This window comes from Podospora pseudopauciseta (genome assembly GCF_035222475.1).
Source record: "Podospora pseudopauciseta strain CBS 411.78 chromosome 2 map unlocalized CBS411.78m_2, whole genome shotgun sequence".
NCBI classification, from domain to species: Eukaryota; Fungi; Ascomycota; class Sordariomycetes; order Sordariales; family Podosporaceae; genus Podospora; species Podospora pseudopauciseta.
Window position 1 is genome coordinate 1988540 of NW_026946663.1, and position 15037 is coordinate 2003576.

Below are 15037 nucleotides of genomic sequence, written 5' to 3' on the forward strand. Positions count from 1 at the left end.
ATCTAATAAATCACTTATGCCCCCTGCCCAATCTCCTCCACCTCCTTCGACACCGGCCCCGTAGCCGGCCCCCCGCTCCCATAAAGGAACCCAGCCACCAGCACCACCACCGTCACAACAACCAACCCCATGATCAACGCCCTCTTCACAGCAGCAGGTAACCTCCCCGCTCCTTCTTGACTTCCTCCTCCCTCCCCCTGGCTGAGCGGCGAGTAACTCCCCGCCACCCTCTCCCACAAGCTCTTGGCGTACACCCAGACACCGACCGAGATGGCAACCGTCTGCTCCCACCCGAGGGAGTAATACGCCAACCCTGCCGTGGCGATGGCGTAACCCACAAACTGGATCGCCGTGATGTTTGTCTTCCAGATCATGACCGAGATGATGACCAGCAAAATGTTTTTGAGGATGCCCGTCAGGGTCATTACCAGCCCCGAGGTCTTTCCGATCTTTACGTGCTTGTTAGTATCTTTGTGCTGGACAGTTAAGGGGGGATATTGACTTACGAGGAAAACACTCGAAACATTCAACATAAACGCCACCATCGCATTCAGCACCAACAACCCCGCCCCCGCCCTCCCCACATCCCCAAAGTCAAACCTGTTCGCCTCGCTCCCAATAGCCACAATCACATTCATCACCGCGCAGACGGGAGCGTAGTAATACAAGCTCACCAGCGGGTCCATCTTCATGTCCTCCCCGCTCAGCAAAACCTGAATCATGATCAACCTCATAGCCTCAAACACGATCCCCCCAACCTGGAACAGGAAACCAGCCATGGAAAAGTTGATCTCGCCTAGGGAAGCGAGACCGACGCCGGCGACGATGAAGAGGATGTTGAGGAAGCGCTTGAGCGAGGGCTCCTCGACCCCCCAGGCCCAGGCCGTGAGCAGGACCGCGACGGGGGCGGCGGCTTTGAGCATCTGGATGAAGGCGACTGAGAGGTAGAGGTAGACCATGTTGGAGCAGACCAGGCTGGCCGAGTAGAGGAGGCCGATGGGGACGATGGCGCGGAGGTAGATGCGGCCGGTCATTTTGATGTTCTTGCGGCCGTCGAGGAGGTGGGTGGTGCGGGCTAGGATTTGGGTTGCTACGGTTGCGAAGACGAGGTGCCAGCAGGTGAGGATCACGGCTGGATTTGGGGGGTTAATATTCATTCAGCGTGTCAGTGCGGGTTGTACGTACGATATTCTGCGAGTAGGTTAGCATCTTTCACAGTATAGGAAGAGATGTAGAACAGAAATACGTACTGAACCCCCTCCCATCAATCATCCACTTGTTGAACAGAATCGTCAAGTTGGAAAAGAAAATCCACGCTCTATCCCAGTATCAGTCCTCATGTTCCCTCACGACATGCGCCGCCTGCTATGACGTCTCTCTGGGGAATGCATACAAGATGTAAAAGATGGGGTGTAATCCTCCCCGCTGAACCGTCGTCGGGCGCGGCTTCTCGGCCTCTGCCGCCTGAGGCTCAGGGTGCAACTGCTGCCTCTCGACATCATCATCGTTGTTGGCCGCGGCCATCGAGTCCGGGGATCCGGGGGTGCTGTATGTCTATTCGGGCGGAATCGGTACTGGGCGCGCGCGCGAGCGCAAAAAAGAGATCGGCTTTCGGGTTCCGGGTAGTCGCTAAGGTTTAACCTTTTGCGCAGGGGAGCGAGAGACAACTTTTGCGATGCGAAGCGCGTTGAACGTAAGGGAGGGTGTAATACTCGTCTGGTCGGCGGCGGTGGTGATGGATAGTGGGGAAGAGGCAGCCAGAAAATAATTTAACGAGTGTTTTCCCAAATTGCTCTCTCCGCGTTGCGCGTTTGCTCTCCTATCGGCGGCAGAGCGGAAAAAGTAAAAAATACTCAACGACCCAGAGATCCCGCGAAAGAGGGAGAGAAGGCAAAAGAGGGAAGAAATGAGGTTGTCGTGTTCGCCAAAAGTGCAAAAGGACCAACAACAAAATAACTGGGGACAGGCACCAACCTACCCACGATGGGGACTTGGGGGGGGGCTGCGACTGCGACTGGGCTGAGCCGCTCGCTCGCTAACAAAACCCACCCCTGCTTACGGTACAAAACCAGCAGACCCCAGGTGTCACCAGCACCAAATCCAACGGCCGGGGCGTTTTTTTCCCCTGCACACTCTCAAATCGGACCCTTTAATTCGTCAGCGCGGGCGGACGAATGGTGCAACCAATGTCGCATTGAGAAGTTGTAGAGAAATCTGGACTGCATGCAACCAGGGGGCACATGAAATAGGGGTCATGATAGCAGAAAAAGCTTAGGAGGCTTGTTATCCCTTCTCACCTGCACCCCTTCAGGTTCATCTGAATTTATCCCTTTCCCAGAGACATCTTTTTGCATTTATTATCACCGGTTCCGGGCATCTTTCTCTCGAAATTCCGCCCTTTTTCCCCTCCAAACATAGCATCATGGATAGCCCAGCGGGGTCCCCTTCCCTGAAAAAATGACACCCTGATAGGCGAGAAAAAGAAGCGGACTCTTAACATCCGCAGATCAGCGGGTCTATCCCAAGTCTTGATATCAACGACTTCTGCTTGCATTGAAGATGTTATCACTGTGAGAAACACCTGTCTAGGAGTCATCTCCTCTGACTCTCCCCACCTCGTCACACAAGAATACCAATCCCACAAAGTAATGTCAGCATCACTACCACCTCCCGTCTGTTGGTTCATGCCCTACAAAAAGTCCCTTTCAGAGGTTCTGGATAGGGGTTCATCACAAATATAGAACAAAAGTAAAGGTAAAGTAGTAAAATACAATTTAAATAAGCAGACTAAGCTGTGATGGGAAATTTAAGATTATAAAAGCTAATGTAAGGTAATTTAGGCTTAGTACCGTTATACCTACGCCAAAAACTCACGATAAGCAGCCATGTTCAACTCGCAATCCGCTCATGTTTGGACACACGACCAAACGTTAAACCACCTGCCTACCCCTCGGAAAATCCGACACCTTGGAAATACCGAGCCGACCCAAAACCAGGCAGAGCCCAGGTGTAAGGTATAATCTCCATGTGCTGTGCCAGGTGTAAGTAATCTCCATGTGCGGCGGTGTATGCAGCTCGTACAACTGTAGCATCTTGGAACCAGGCACAGACACACACACACACACACACACACACACACACACACACACACACACACACACACACACACACACACACACACACACACACACACACACACACACACAGATACACATCTTGATTTGCAACGTCGCACAACTCATAACATTTGTCTAATAATCATCTTCATCGCTGCCTCTCATTCATTTTAATAGTTGTTGAACTCGCTGATGAAGCAAAGCGAATAAGTACATATAACATCCTCCATCCATCTGTCCCATTTCCCCACCCACCGGCCAATAATGTTGAAACGCTTCAGCGCTGTGTTGTTGTCCATTTATGTCCTGATCTGATCCAAGTTCAAGAATGATATAAAAAAAAGCAAAATACTTGTCTTGGCTCGTGTAATAAAAGCCCATGGTATATCCCCCAAAAAAACGCCCCAACACCATCGCTGTGTAGAAAGAAAAATGCAAAATACACCCAGTTATCCACCATGAACAATCAGTAGTCACTATCATTGCCGTCAGGTAACGGTATCGCCGCAGCTTCTGACAACGACGCATCACCCTCCGTTGATATCGCCGGCGTTTCCGGACCATAAACTTTCAAAAACGACATCGGCCCCTGGATTTCCCCTTCTGGACCATCAACCTTCAAAAACGATGACACCGGCCCTTGAACCCCCCCCTCTTGCATCTCATCACAACTCGCAAGCTCAGCAGTCATCAAAGTCTGCTCAGGATCAACACAGTCATAAAAGAGCATAAACACCCCGCCCTGCGCCAGCACCGTATCCTCATCCACCCTGGCGACATCCTCATCACTCAGTGACCACCACTGCTCCTCCTCCAGATCCTCCTCCAGAGTCCCACGAGTCACCGGTGTCGAGGGTGCATCCGCAGACATGTCCTTCTCCGATGCAAGCTTAGGCGGCTCATCCGTCGCTCCTCCCACTTCGGGTGCCGCCGCTGGCGGTGATGATGACTTGGGGTGTTTCCGAAAGCAGACATAGTGCCCATTCTCATGTCTACCATAGTGAGCAACCACCGCCCGTAGTGTGTATATCGGACCGGTAATCCGGGACGTCCTTTCTCCTCCCGCCACCATCGACGAGCGAGGGTCTGTAATCCACTCCTCCCGATCCGAACTCGGATCCCGACCCGTCAGGCCTGCCGCACTCCCAACACACCAAGGGCCCAGGTCAAGCTCCATCGGGAACCGAACATTTGCTCCGTTTTTGTATAACCGACCAGTACGTTCGTCAAACACCGACCTGTTGATGTGGAAAACCAAGCTTTGCGGTGGCCGAGCGATAGACGTTTGCTTAGTCTTGGTAGAACTCTTCCGCTGTGTCCGAGGGATGTTGCACTTCTTCAGCGTATCATCTTTGAAATCCTCCTCCTCCAACGCCTCCTCAATAATCTGGATTCTTTCCGCCAAACCAGGAATGTTAGCTCGCTCCGCGAGAGCCTGGAGACCACTGCGGGAGTTAAGCAAGGTGCACTTGGTACACTCGACGTCCTGGATCGCCTCAAGGCTGGTATAAGCATCCAGTCTCTCATAAAGATCATGCTCCATCCGCGTTCCAAGGTTGAGGGTCAAACAGTTGAAGGGAATCATGTCCAGGCCACTGCAGTAGCCGCATGAGACACATGCGACACGCTGGGCGATGAGGCCTTCCAGGGGGTTTCGAGTCACGCGGATATCTTGCCCATACTTGGACTGACTCTCCATGCTATGGTACCCGCTGTCATCGCTGTGTTGGCTCGAGTCCGAGTCGTCGCGCGACCAATCAAGCTCTAATGCCGGGGAATTCTGAGGATTCTTCAAGCTTTTTGCGACCTCCTTGCTGATCTGATCGAGAAGCTTGGAGTAGTATTCCTGGGCATCCTGTTGTTGCCAGGTATTCATCTTCTTTAAAACGGCCGGCGTGCCCAGCGTTCTCCCGTTGTTCGACAGGTTGTTAAGATCCAGAACCAGCTTATGAAGCTTGCTGATCGTGAAGCTGTCGGCTGAAGTCATGGCTGAAGAGACTGCTGAGAGATATCCTGGAAAGGGCCTCAAAGACGCGAGTCCCTGAAGGATGCTGTTCTGAAAGCAAGAGTTGTCCATGTTCAAAAGTCCCGGAGGCTGGTCTGGCGAGCTTTTACGTGCCACATTCAACGCTGCAGTGGACAGGGTAGTCAAGCTCTTGCGCCCCGCTTCAATGCCCGAGTTCAAAATTCCTGCCGCCGTCTCCAAGCCCAACATCTTCTTAAGAACATCGCTCTTAGCTTCATGAGTCGTAGGTCTATCGGCCGACGGGGGCCGCGGAAAAAGGGAGGGGTTGAGAAAGTCGTCCATGGCGTAAAGCAGCCTGGCCGGAGTGATAGCCACGAGTATTTTCCAGATAAGCTGTGACAAATCAGGGACCCTCCCTTGCCGTTTAGCAATCTGATAGATCCAGCTGACGAGGACGACGATGAGGGTTACGATAATGCCTATCGGGCCAACGGCGCGGTCTCTGAGCTGCCGCAAAGTAGAATGCTGTTGTGAATCGAGGCCAACGCGGGTTTCCACTTGGCCCAGTATGCGCCGGTATGCTTCGGTATTCATTGTCGGTGCGGTGTTGCTGTGTTTGTGATCTGCGAGCGAGCAGCTGGTGTCGGTGCTGGTGGCGGCGTTGCAGAGCGGACGGAAGCTGCGCAATCACGAAGCAGCAGCAGCAGCGGATGGAAGTGAGGGTTAACGAGCGAATATAATTACTTCCATGACCTCTTTTGAGTTTGTCGATGGCAATGTACTCCGTAACCTGTTGAGGTTGAAAAAGCTGTGGGCGTTCAAATGCAAAAGCCAGAAGTCACAAGAAGTCAGCATGTGGAAAAGAGCAAAGCGACAGGGGAGGGGGATGGATCTGACGCCAGCAATTGGCCGCCTGGCAGTTGAATGGACGAACACCCCAGCCGGCGGTGGGGCCAGTGTCAGCCCTTCTATCATTCCGGCTGTTTTGTGACGGTTATTGTTTTCGTCTGGCTTGATCGGGATGCCTCGAGGGTGTGTTTGTTGACGATTCGGAAGACATTGAGTTCACTTTGTCCCTATTTGCTGCAAAGCGACCAGTTTCCCAACGCACTGCAGGCAGCAAAAGTCAAAACATTGAAGCTCTCCAGCCCCATTTTCTGGGGAGCAGGGATGCTGGCAAACGCCAAATGCTGCATCCCTGCAAAGTCAAGCACAACAACCCCACCCAAAAAACCAGGCTTGGCAAGAAAATACACATCGATAAGGAATTTCCGCCCGCCGATAAACACCAAACACCATCATCACCAAACCCTCAGACCTCAACCTTTGCTGCGCCATTCTGCTCGATACGCTGCAAAGTTCGGTCTGTTTACAACAAACTCCACAATGGCCAAACCAACAATTTCCAAGGGCAAAAAAGGTGATTCTCCACCCACCCCAACAGCAGTCGCAGAATGTACTAACCCCCCCCCTCCAGGCCCATCAAAACACTCCCGCGCCTCCCGCCGCGAAGAGCCCATAGACATCAACACGGACAAATCCCTCAAATCCGCCCTCCCACCCCCCATCTCCACCGACCACCACCGCCCCGCCGTCCTCGCCGCCCAGCTCGCCTCCTCCGTCTCCAAACCCACCCGCAAAACCGGCCGCAAAGCCCAGCTTAGCTCCAAAGCCCGGAAGCGCCAGGAAAGAAGCATGGATATGGCCGAGGCCGTCATGGAGCGCACCATCACCAAGATCGAAAAGAGCAAGGGCCACGCCAAGGTGATCAACACGAGGAGGAAACCATGGGAAGAAATCAACAACGACGTCTTTGGCGAGGGCGAAAAGGCGAAGAAGCTGACCAAGAAGCAGCTGGAGAAGCAGAGGGAGGATGAGATTGTGAGGAAATTCTTTGACGAAGGGGCGGCAGAGAAGGATGAGGATGGGAATGTGGAGATGGAGGGTGCGGCGAGTGAGGGTGAGGGTGAGGGTGAGGGTGAGGGGGTGCCAACGCCGGTGCAGGTTATGGAGGAGGTGGAGGAGGTTTTGTAGGGTCGGAAAAAGCAAAAGGAGCGGATTGGGATGGTGAGGCGTTACGGACATTACATCAATCATTTGTGGATCTTCGGGCTTCTAAAATCTCTGGGATGTGGAAGAAAAGGAGTGTGTTTTAAAAGGGCATGGTCGAGGCTAACAGGTTATAAACGAGAGTATATATGAGGGCCTCAAGTTGTATGAACTCAAAAAGCCAGCAGGACAAACCGGTCGTTGACATAGTTTTGATACCCAAAAAGATGAGATGTTTTCTTCGACGTCAGATATGCATTGCACTATCTTGAATGAAAATTCTCCTTCCTGCTCTTGTATTTGAGATTTCTCTTACACCATTCAATACTTTTTATTAAGATTTTCTCCCCTTCTTTTGACCTTTTCCATCGCAATCACGCTCCTCATATACCCACCCTCCACCTTCTACTATCAACTAAGCCGCGGGTTTAGCTCAGTTGGGAGAGCGTCAGACTGAAGTCCACTTCAACTCAAATCCAAATATCCACCACCAGGATAATCTGAAGGTCGTGTGTTCGATCCACACAAACCGCACTTACACAAAACCACTTTTTTCTTCTCTTTTAAACTTTATCATTCTTTTGATTCCACGCAACACCCTCCCATCCCTCTTCCTCCTCCTCCTCCTACACTATCATGACCCTTCCTGTTGTCCCGGCCTATCAATCAACAAGCGACCTTTTCACACACATCACCAACCAATCACCACCCACCCCCAAAAAATCCCCCCCTATGACGCCACAGCTTACAAGACCAACACCCTCTCCAATCAGCCGCACAGTGTCTTGTCAAAGCCCCCCTTCCCCCTTTCACCTTTTCTTGTCAGTTTTTTTTTTTTTTTTTTTTTTTTTTTTAAAAAAAAAAAAAAAAAAAAGAATCTTAAATTTTCCACATCTCACATGTCTGTCCCAGAAGAACAAAATTCCTTCTTCAATTATTCTACTTTGCTCAACTACCACACACACCCAAGTAGCAGCTTCTCATATAACCCAACCAACTTCAATCACGCCCCCATGAATCAACACACCCCCCCTGATCGGCAACACCATATGACGTATTAATCCCGACGAACAAGGGGCCAGGCAGGCAACATACGACACAACGAACGAACGGATTATTCAACACTCCCAAAAAATATCATTTTCCTTCCATAACCACCATGATCCAGCCCAAAAGTAACGTCAAACTCCAACGACCCCAGCAAAAACATATAAAACTTCCGGTATGAACATATGCTTTCTTTCTCTTTCCTTTCCTCCTCCGTATTATTAGACTTTGTGGCTCGCTAGAGTGTTCCTCAGTACCCCCTTATTGTTTGCTTATTTTTTTTTTTTTTTTTTTTTTTTTTTTTGGAAATCTTGTGTCGGGTTCTTTCTCAACTCTTGGAAGAGACGATGCTTCTGCTCATCGGAAGCAGTACCCGACCTCTGGGCCACCAAGGTTTGTGTATGGACGACACATCAACCAGTCAACAACAAACGCCCAGCTTCAGGGGTCGATGATTGTCATCTTGTCCATACCTTCGTGGACACCAGCATCCTTCTTCTTTCAAAAACAATATTTCGCTTCCTTCAACTCAACCACTCCTTCACCCCTCTCATCACGCCCCAAAACCCTCCCCCCCATCCTCCACCCCAGGACTAAACATCGAGTCCGGCATATGATCATAATTGAACCCCGTCGGCGACTCCCTCTTAAGCAATCCCCCACCATTCAAATGAACATGGCCCGCACCGGTCGCCGGGTCATCCAAATACGAAACCGGAAACGCAGTATCGGTCGGGGACGCATACAGAGCAGCCGAACCTGGGAAAGGAGTGTAAGTCTCAAACTAGGCCGGCAACAGGAACCCACCTCCCCCGTCGCCGCAGCAACCACCACCCGTCGGCGTGGCCGCTGCCCAAAACAGAGACTCACCAGGAGGATAAGCAATGCTCCCCTGCCGGTCACTCCCCGACGTGCTCCCCGGCCCTCCCGTCAATCCCTCAAACCCCGTCATCCCCGCCTGGAGTTGGTACTGACTCGAAGCGATGCTCGGATTCCTGCTCCGTGGTGATGCCGGTGTCAGAACCGGAGGTTGGCTCACCCCTGTTGTTGGCTGTCCGAAGGTGAACCCGGCTCCGAATAACTCGTTGCTGGTCTGCACATACCTCCGCGCCTCGTTGTTCAGCCACCGGTCAATGTTCGGATCGTTGCATTTGGAGTGTGTCAGCAAGTGATGCTTTAGCTGGCCGACCTCGTGTACCAAGCCATTGAATTCCATCTGGAGGGCCGCATGCTGGGTTTCAAGCCCAACCTTGGCCTCTTCGAGTTCCGAGACAAAGACCTTTTTCTTTTCTCGGCACTTGCTAGCCGCGATGCGGTTCCGTTCGAGAAACTTGTTGCGTTTGTGTTCATCTTGCTCCATATTGGCCTCCTTCTTATTTTTTCGAGTCTTTCGCTTCTTATTTGGTGCATGACTTTGAAGGGCGTCTTCTGGGAGGGTGATGTCGGTGGAAGTGCTCCCCGACTTGGAGGCTCGGTTCGACTGCGATTTGCTGGATGAGCTTCGTTGGGTGGATGGGCGGGACATCTCCATGGAGAGAATCTGCATATCGGCTTTGATGTCTTCGCCGTCGGGGTCTGGATGGTAGAGACCTGGGTCGACGAAAAGTTTTTGACCAGCGTTGGGATCCATGGTGGTGCCGACTGGCCAGTCGAATGATGGACCGCCCAAGTCGATATCTGGATGGGGGTCATCTTGGGATGGAGAGGGTTCGAAGCCTAGCTTGTCGTCGTATGATGCAAAATTGAGCTCCATGGGTTGCTCACCGACATTGTCTGGTGTTTGATAGGCAGGCCTCTCTTCTAACTCGTCCAGGCATTGATCAAAGTAGTGGGTGGGCTCATCCATCTCGCTGCTGTGATGGTCTGCTGGATTCACCCACTATGCAATGGACTGCCAGCTACAACCAAGTGGTTGTTAATGAAATACCAAGTGGTCGTTAACGAAATACCAAGTGGTCGTTAACGAAATACCAAGTGGTTGTTAATGAAAATAAGGTGAACTCGATCTCTGCAGCAGAGTTCGGGTTTGATTTTTGAAGTCCTCAAACAAAACAAGGTTGATAAAGCTCGACAGGGCTTCTTGCTCTGGAAGGAAGACTGGAGCCGGTGCGGAGATAACCTCCGGCTAGCCTATCTTCGTTGGGCAGGCACCAGGTACGGGTTGTGCTGGCCGCAGTTAAACGCTTCTATATGGAAGTAAAGCTTCAGTCTCTATGTTGGCCGGGGGAGCTAAAGGATGAAGGCAGGAGCGAAGCATCGAAATTTGAAAAACTGGCCGTCAGACATACTGTGATCCCAAGTTGGTGGTTTGTGGGGTGGGCTGTGTGTGGTGTGGCTTCTCGAAAAACGGTCTCTTCGGTTCACGGCTCGCTACGGGAATGTTGTGTGACCGCGTTTGGTCTGTCTCTCACCCTCGCCCCGAAGTAGGCGCATTCCTTTGTTGCGTTTTGCGGGAACTTGAATTGGTAAGTGGGAAGAAGCAAAGGAGTCTGTCTGTCTGTTACTGTCAGGCAATCGCTATAAGCCGATGGATGGGATAGCGGGGTATAGGGTTGTGGTTGTGGTCGTGGTCAAGGAATCCTGATTCTGAGCGGGCATAGATCCGACAGCTGCGGGGAAACCCCAAGCAGCCCTAATGGAGAGAGGCCAGAACAAAGACAGGTCTCGAAGCCGAGCTACCAGCTGCATGTCCGATGAGCTTGCTGAGCTTCATGCAGCTTCGTCCCCGTCCAGCCGCTGAGCTGCACCAGCCGTGCCTGGGGCCGGACGGGGTTATGCTAGCAGGGCGGAACGGGGAGGCGAAAGACCCAAGGAGCTGCAGCAGAGGCGGAAGTCGCCTGTTTGGTGCCTTGATCAAATGTCAGGTGGTCCGGGTGGCATCAACCCCAACCGTCCTGGGCCGAGCTCGATCTTGTCCATGGGACAAGATCCGCCATCGTGCCCCAGCAGACAGACTGATGGCTTCCAGGTTGCGCGGGGCGGGGAGGGTGCTTGGGGCTACATGGTGTGTGTGTGCTGTGCTTCGACGGGAGCGGAGAAGTAGGTCTGCGCTCTACCTACCTAGTCTGTCGTGTAACACGGCCTGCGTATCGAGGTGAGGGTGGAGAGGAAGTTGCGGCCTTTGGTGGTTCTGGAATATATGCCCCGCAGCATGAGAATGGGATTTTGTTGAAATGCCATACCAGACCCAAAAATCAAAAGTATTTATTCATCTGAGAGTCTTTTTCTTATCTTCATTGAAGACCATTGCTGAAAAGTTATTCAATTGATCAGCAAAATGGGCGCACTGGGGAACACACCGCTGTCCTTGATACAATCAAATTCAAGGCCCATCAAATTCATGAAGATGTTTTCGTTCAAGATTGGTTTTTTGCTCGACTCGGAGATAGCATTCCTGCTTTCCAGGTTGGTCGGCAGCAGGGCCCACTTGGCACCGGAACCAGCCCGCTGGCTGACAGGGGTCGGCTTGCTGCCAGTGCCAGACATTAGAGCTTCACTGGGCTCACCTTAGCTTAGACCTTCCCGAACACCTTCCTGATCAACACCGACAGATACAAGTACGTGAAAACAGGACAAAAGGGCCATGTACCGGGGAGAATTACCCTATCGACCTAGCTCGGCAGCCATCATGCAGATGCTCCGCGCGCTTTCTTGCTTAGGATGCGACTATCATACGACTCGGTTGAGCGCGGTGCTCGATGCTCTGCATAGAAGACAGGATATGTGGATTATGAAACTCTCACGCTGAAACCTGCTCGAGAGAGTACGTCTTTTGATCTAACCCGATAATCAACTCTCTCAACAATCTTCACGATGTTTCAGGGTCATTAGCTATCCTTGAAGGCCCTCCATCCCCAAATCCCCGTCTGACAAACCAAGCGATCTCCCAAGGAAGTGGAAGACGGACGCCACCTCCGCATTTTCCAGTTCCACTAACAAGGAGCCCTGGTTCTGGGGAAGGATGTATAGCTTCCAAGATATGGATTTTGATTTGAAAGATCCATTGTGGCGGCCAAGTAAGAAAATTTTACACATGATCTTGTAAAAAAGAACAGCAGCATCAAGATCTCTCCTGGGGACAATGCTGTCTACGTCCACCTACCAGGTGAGGTTGAAACAGGATGCTGTGCCAAGAAAGTCAAGACGGTCCCACAAGACGCCATTCACACTTTGGGCTAGCGCTCCACTGCCTGCCTGCCTGCCTGCAAGCACGGGCCAAACTCTATTTGGTCGCCGCTCATAGGTAGGCGTGCCAGGCACCACCTCGCCAGCCTCAGACATCTACTTCAGGGACCGATCAAAACATCCGCCAAATTTTCTGCAGGTACTTACTTTCAAGAAGAGTGGAAAGAAACGACCACCGACATACCACGAAACACAGTCAAAAATCTTCATAACAGCGGATAATAAAAACACACGCCATGGAGACCTCAACACCAAGAGTTACCTGTGCCTACCTCAACTCATACGTCGGCAGGAATGTTATGGTCGTGGGCAAAGTCGCCCAAATCCGCGGTGAAGACGCCATCATCGACGCCGACGGCAACATCTCTTGCAAGCTGAATCGCGTAAGCTTCTCCCCCTCATCCATCTTGTCTCTCCTTCAAGCTTCCCCACACAACCAATCCAACCTAATCGACCACAACATGCACAAGATCGGATCAGAACACATAACCACACAGACATATCACCTCTGCAGCTCCCCGCATTATCCACAACCATACGCAGACAAACAACAAGCTTTCCGAGCAAGCAAGGCTAACATGTTGTTACCCTCTGTAGGATGCCCACCTGGTCCCGGGCAACGGTGTCCAAGTCATTGGCAAAGTAAACCCAGACCTGTCAGTCAAAGTCCTCAGCTCCCTTGACCTGGGCACGGGCGTTGGTGAGTGTTTTTTGCTTGCATGTCCTCCTCCTTGCCACAAATAACACTGACAGGTTTGGTTTTCAACAACAGACTACAACCTTGCCAACACAGTGGTGGAGATAACACATCAGCACAAGAACTTGTTTACCAACGAGTAGACGTCATACGGAACTTAATAGAGCATATACCTAGTTTTTTTATTTTTCCTTTTCTAGCAACTCGAGATCGGAGATCCTTTCATGGAAGCATGACTTGACTTTTTTTTTGTCTGTGGCTCATAGATAATGGCAAATAGAGCTATTGGCTTGCTGATAAATCTATACATTCTCTCAAACTGTTGGGAACACACAGACGTTGGATACGAGGCCTCATCCCATCTCAGTCTCTTTCTCGCCTCCACACTGACCATCTGCTCTGCCCTTGAGGTTCTTCTTGTCGTCCCTCGCCGCACCCCCTTTCCCCTCACCTCTTGTCGCCCTGACCCTGTTTTTCTGCCCAAGCTCCCTGCTGCTGGTGCTCCCCTCGCCGATTCTACCCGCGGAAACCTGTGGTCTAGCCCCTCAGGGAAAGGATCCGACGATGGCATGTGATGGGGTTAGGAGAACCTACATTGATTGATCAGCGAGTGCGAGGCCTGAAAGCGGTTATTTCGCTGCCTACTGAATAGGTGAGTCGCCTTTGTATTCACAGTACGTATAGACATGGCTTTTTTCAAGCTTACGGGTCCATACACACAACGGCAATATGTTCATAATGTGACTCATAAAATGTGCCCCTTCTTCCCGGCCTATATCATGAATGACAGGACAAGATATGGCTTTCGTGAATAAAGTGTCGTGGTCTTTGACTGTTGTACAACAGCCCGGGATTCTCACAACATCACCAGTTACGGAAAAACCGCTTCATACCCGTCCGTTACTCTGGTCAGAGAGACCTTTGAAGGATCTTAAACCGGAACCCTCCCCCCCACACACATACCAAAATCCGGAGAGCACATTTCGTGAATCTCTTACCCTCATCGCACAAGGACCACTATTACAGCCAAGAAATCTTCATGTCATCTCAGTCAAACGGGTTTGTCCAGCTCTTACACTCAAGGATACCTGGGAATGCGCGATTATTAGTCCATTTCAAAAGACAGATATACCCACTGTCACTCGGAGTCCGTCCTACGATCACCAGGAGAGCCAGACTGGGGGAGTACAGTAATGAGGATCTCCTCCTCTGAGAACAGTGCTAACACATCTAGGGACAGTGAGTGGTTTAATATTCATAAAGACACTTGGCAAAACAAAATTCATCCTTAATGAGATGTAAACAAGCGACAGCCGCAATATGCAGACCCCCCTCCCGTCCCCCCTCCCCTCCCGCCTTCACACACAACACGAACACACAGACAAACCCCCTCCCCCTCATACACTCAATATCAATACTCTTTGCTTTGACATTTGACTAACACTAAAGCTAAAGTAACTCACACCTCCCCCATCGCTGCAAAAACTCCCTTCCCCTTTCCCCTCCCCAAATCATAGTGATGTAATGCCATCACCACCCCCCCCCTCAAAACGCGCTCAGTCCCTTCTTCCAACCCAGAACCAGATCTCCTGTTCCCCCTTTTCCAGAACACCCCCCCACCCAATCCATCCATCCAGGCTATGCGGTTCAAAAAGAAAAAAAGAAAACCACTTGTTATTCCCCTATCCCTTTTCCAAAACCACCGAACCACTCCTATTCTTGCATCAACATATAAAAAACAAAAAGAATAAAAGCAAGACAGAAAGAAACCGAAAAAAACAACATTGTTGCTGATTTGTTGTTGTAGTCGCATAAAACATAAAAAGTCGAAACAAAAGTGGGTATCTACTCGACATCATCGAAAGTGGAATGTGTCGTTTTGTTGCGCATCAAGACGGCGCTCGTTGGCCGTGCCTGTGTTGCTTGTCGTAAAATCGGAAAAGTTATCGTGAGCGAAAAAATCGTATTCGACTGCAG

At 51.2% G+C, this 15037-nt stretch overlaps 6 protein-coding genes and 1 non-coding gene across 7 annotated transcripts; 3 read left to right on the top strand and 4 right to left on the bottom strand.

Moving 5' to 3' along the window:
• Positions 1 to 14: 14 nt before the first annotated feature.
• On the bottom strand, positions 15 to 1157 carry QC763_205170 (uncharacterized protein; the record flags this gene model as incomplete). Its single annotated transcript, XM_062909559.1, has 2 exons — positions 15 to 449; positions 507 to 1157. The coding sequence occupies 2 exons, from the start codon at positions 1155 to 1157 to the stop codon at positions 15 to 17; spliced, it is 1086 nt and encodes a 361-aa protein (XP_062768359.1).
• An 8-nt stretch (positions 1158 to 1165) lies between these two features.
• On the bottom strand, positions 1166 to 1890 carry QC763_0035110 (uncharacterized protein; the record flags this gene model as incomplete). The annotated part of the gene is made up of 3 exons (XM_062905559.1): positions 1394 to 1890; positions 1251 to 1318; positions 1166 to 1191 (listed from the first exon to the last, which is right to left on the bottom strand). Exons 1-3 carry the CDS (start codon positions 1522 to 1524, stop codon positions 1166 to 1168), a joined length of 225 nt encoding a protein of 74 aa, XP_062768360.1. The 5' UTR covers positions 1525 to 1890.
• A 1692-nt stretch (positions 1891 to 3582) lies between these two features.
• On the bottom strand, positions 3583 to 5676 carry UBP1 (ubiquitin-specific protease ubp1; the record flags this gene model as incomplete). The annotated part of the gene is made up of 1 exon (XM_062909560.1): positions 3583 to 5676. One exon carries the CDS (start codon positions 5674 to 5676, stop codon positions 3583 to 3585), a length of 2094 nt encoding a protein of 697 aa, XP_062768361.1.
• Positions 5677 to 5963: 287 nt separating this feature from the next.
• On the top strand, positions 5964 to 7378 carry QC763_205190 (uncharacterized protein). Its single transcript, XM_062909561.1, has 2 exons — positions 5964 to 6502; positions 6560 to 7378. The coding sequence occupies exons 1-2, from the start codon at positions 6007 to 6009 to the stop codon at positions 7114 to 7116; spliced, it is 1053 nt and encodes a 350-aa protein (XP_062768362.1). The 5' UTR covers positions 5964 to 6006; the 3' UTR covers positions 7117 to 7378.
• A 175-nt stretch (positions 7379 to 7553) lies between these two features.
• Positions 7554 to 7665, top strand: QC763_0035140. The gene has a single exon. It is a non-coding gene; the product is annotated as a tRNA-Phe (tRNA).
• A 1297-nt stretch (positions 7666 to 8962) lies between these two features.
• Positions 8963 to 10024, bottom strand: QC763_205200 (uncharacterized protein; the record flags this gene model as incomplete). The annotated part of the gene is made up of 1 exon (XM_062909562.1): positions 8963 to 10024. The coding sequence occupies one exon, from the start codon at positions 10022 to 10024 to the stop codon at positions 8963 to 8965; it is 1062 nt and encodes a 353-aa protein (XP_062768363.1).
• A 1879-nt stretch (positions 10025 to 11903) lies between these two features.
• On the top strand, positions 11904 to 13497 carry QC763_205210 (uncharacterized protein). The gene is made up of 3 exons (XM_062909563.1): positions 11904 to 12746; positions 12961 to 13063; positions 13136 to 13497. Exons 1-3 carry the CDS (start codon positions 12600 to 12602, stop codon positions 13201 to 13203), a joined length of 318 nt encoding a protein of 105 aa, XP_062768364.1. The 5' UTR covers positions 11904 to 12599; the 3' UTR covers positions 13204 to 13497.
• The last annotated feature ends 1540 nt before the right edge of the window (positions 13498 to 15037 follow it).

Excerpts from the sequence above, each read along its gene's own strand:
- QC763_205190 (XM_062909561.1), top strand. The coding sequence starts at position 6,007 with ATGGACGAACACCCCAGCCGGCGGTGGGGCCAGTGTCAGCCCTTCTAT. Across the intron at positions 6,503-6,559 it reads AATTTCCAAGGGCAAAAAAG|GCCCATCAAAACACTCCCGC; the intron begins GTGATTCTCCAC and ends CCCCCCCTCCAG.
- QC763_205210 (XM_062909563.1), top strand. The coding sequence starts at position 12,600 with ATGGAGACCTCAACACCAAGAGTTACCTGTGCCTACCTCAACTCATAC. Across the intron at positions 12,747-12,960 it reads TCTCTTGCAAGCTGAATCGC|GATGCCCACCTGGTCCCGGG; the intron begins GTAAGCTTCTCC and ends TACCCTCTGTAG. Across the intron at positions 13,064-13,135 it reads TGACCTGGGCACGGGCGTTG|ACTACAACCTTGCCAACACA; the intron begins GTGAGTGTTTTT and ends TTTCAACAACAG.